Source organism: Genypterus blacodes, unplaced genomic scaffold (genome assembly GCF_046128005.1).
Source record: "Genypterus blacodes isolate CSIRO-AG114 ecotype Tasmania unplaced genomic scaffold, CSIRO-AGI_Gbla_v1 ptg000045l_1, whole genome shotgun sequence".
NCBI classification, from domain to species: domain Eukaryota; kingdom Metazoa; phylum Chordata; class Actinopteri; order Ophidiiformes; family Ophidiidae; genus Genypterus; species Genypterus blacodes.
Window position 1 is genome coordinate 3,127,501 of NW_027466858.1, and position 2,143 is coordinate 3,129,643.

Genomic DNA, 2,143 nt, shown 5'->3' on the forward strand with positions numbered 1-2,143 from the left:
TTGCTCTGGGATACAAGGCCGGAGACTTCCAGCTCCATACCAGCGTGTGAGTACGACGACCCAGGGGAGAGAAGTGAGAGAGGGAAGTGATCCGTCTGATTAGGCGTAGGAGAGAAGGAGCTCAGGAAGTCATAGATGCTCGACCGTACATTACCCAGAATCCATTGTGATCCAAACAAAACAATAATCTTCTATGTTATTCTGCCAATATTTGTATTTATCCATGATACAACAAAGATTTCAACATCATAGCATCACAAAAACATGGTTTAGAGTGTATGTATCCAGTTTTAATCCAAGTTTACGTCACTTGTCTGTTTTTGTGTTCAGTCAACTCACTACCTGTCTCTTCTGTTGGGAGTAAATAGAGAAAAGTCACATGCGACTATATGAGAACGTCCGTAACACCTGGCAGCTTTGGTTCGGAGCCAAAGACCTTGCGAGGCTGCAGGCCACGTTGACATTGTCATTTCGGTGTTGTGTTTCAGCAACGATGGCACCGAGTTCGGCGGCTCCATTTATCAGAAGGTGGACAGCAACTTGGAGACGGCGGTCCACTTGGCCTGGACAGCCGGCAGCAACAACACGCGCTTTGGGATCGGAGCCAAATACCAGCTGGACAAAGATGCCTCTCTGTCTGTACGTACTGAAGTGCAGCAGTAGACTCTCTCGTCTGCACTATAGACCTCAGGCTGTGTGTATTGATGATTAATCCTCTTCCTCCTCACAGACCAAAGTCAACAACGCCTGCCTCGTCGGAGTTGGATACACACAAACTCTCAGGCCAGGTTAGTCCTCCTCCACCTCCTCCTCCTCGCCTGTGATGCACACTGATGGTTTCTTTAACCCGACTCTCTTTCCCGCAGGGGTGAAGCTCACTCTCTCGGCTCTGATCGACGGGAAGAGCGTCAACGGCGGCGGACACAAGGTCGGCTTGGGCTTCGAGCTGGAGGCTTAAAAAGAAGCTGGGAGACGCACAGGAGAGGAAAGCAAGACGGGAGACGGGTGGAGAAATGTGTCAAAACCTTCAAGGTCCACGTCAAACACAACATGCCGCTGTTTCCCACACACACCTACAGGAACACACACACCCACACACACACGCATTCTTTGGCCTTAACTCCAACACCTTGCACCCTCTCAGACCTACACTGCTGTACATTGAAAAGGAAACTAGGGTCCTTGATGGTTGTCTCTAGATTTTACATCAGTTGGAGGTTTCCATAGAAATGGCCGAATTTTCAAGAACCTCTTCCGACAAATCACGTGCTACTTTTGACCAGTTTGAACAGAATCAAGTGCATCTTCGACACATCGTCTGTACTCTTTAGGGAAATGAGAACCGAACACCTTGTTAGTTTGTGTGGTGGGGATGGAGAGGATGCTTTGTTATGTGTTGTTGTTGTTTTTGGTGCATGCTTTGTGTTCTAGAGGGAACCTTTCATGGTCACATTGTACGTGTACGGTGACTGAACCCATGCAATAATAGTGAAGCAGGTCAGACAAGAGATCAGCCGACGCTCCTCACACCACCATATTAACCTCTGTACCTTCAGTTGCCTAAAAGTCTATTTTTCTGGTCTTTGTTTTGGACGGACTGATGTGGAAACCAACCTGAATCTTTGTCCCCCTCTTTGTCTCCCTGTGTCTCTTTACCTGTCAAACCTTTACCTCTATGACTTTACTTTGTGCTGTGCTTGGAATAGGAAAGATAGTCAACAGTCAGGACCTCAAACTGATTTTATTGAATTGGTGGAATAAAGAATGTGAAACACTACGGGCCTTCGTTCAGCAGCGGTGTGTTTCCTCTCTGGTGTCTTTGGTTGACATGAGACAAATCAGTTTCCTGTTCACAAAGTTCAAACTCTTCACACACATGAGCACCTACAGACAAATGTGAATGTAACATCTCCCATCACTTCGCTGCTCTGTAATGTGTGTGTGTGTGTGTGTGTGTGAGCCACGCAAGACAATATTTGATCATGAATGGAGAAACCAACAAGAAGAGACGAGCTCAGGCTGCCGATGGATCCATTCATCATGTTTCCTTTGTATGATGCAATCCAATAGACTATAACACAAACTATAAGCTTCTCAGAGTGTGTTTAGTGTGAGACGGGGCTGCATGATGTGTGTGTTCTGC

General features: G+C 46.9%; 1 protein-coding gene across 2 annotated transcripts in view; it reads left to right on the top strand.

Annotated features, from left to right (window-relative positions):
* vdac3 (voltage-dependent anion channel 3) overlaps window positions 1-1,777 on the top strand; it is a 7,653-nt gene extending 5,876 nt beyond the window's left edge. For both annotated transcript variants that reach the window (XM_076149575.1, XM_076149576.1), the window contains 4 exons: window positions 1-46; window positions 489-639; window positions 731-788; window positions 867-1,777. The exon at window positions 1-46 is cut by the window's left edge and continues 182 nt beyond it. In XM_076149575.1, coding sequence (XP_076005690.1) covers window positions 1-46; window positions 489-639; window positions 731-788; window positions 867-958 — 347 coding nt within the window. In that variant the 3' untranslated portion in view covers window positions 959-1,777. The remainder of the gene's footprint in view (window positions 47-488; window positions 640-730; window positions 789-866) is intronic.
* The last annotated feature ends 366 nt before the right edge of the window (window positions 1,778-2,143 follow it).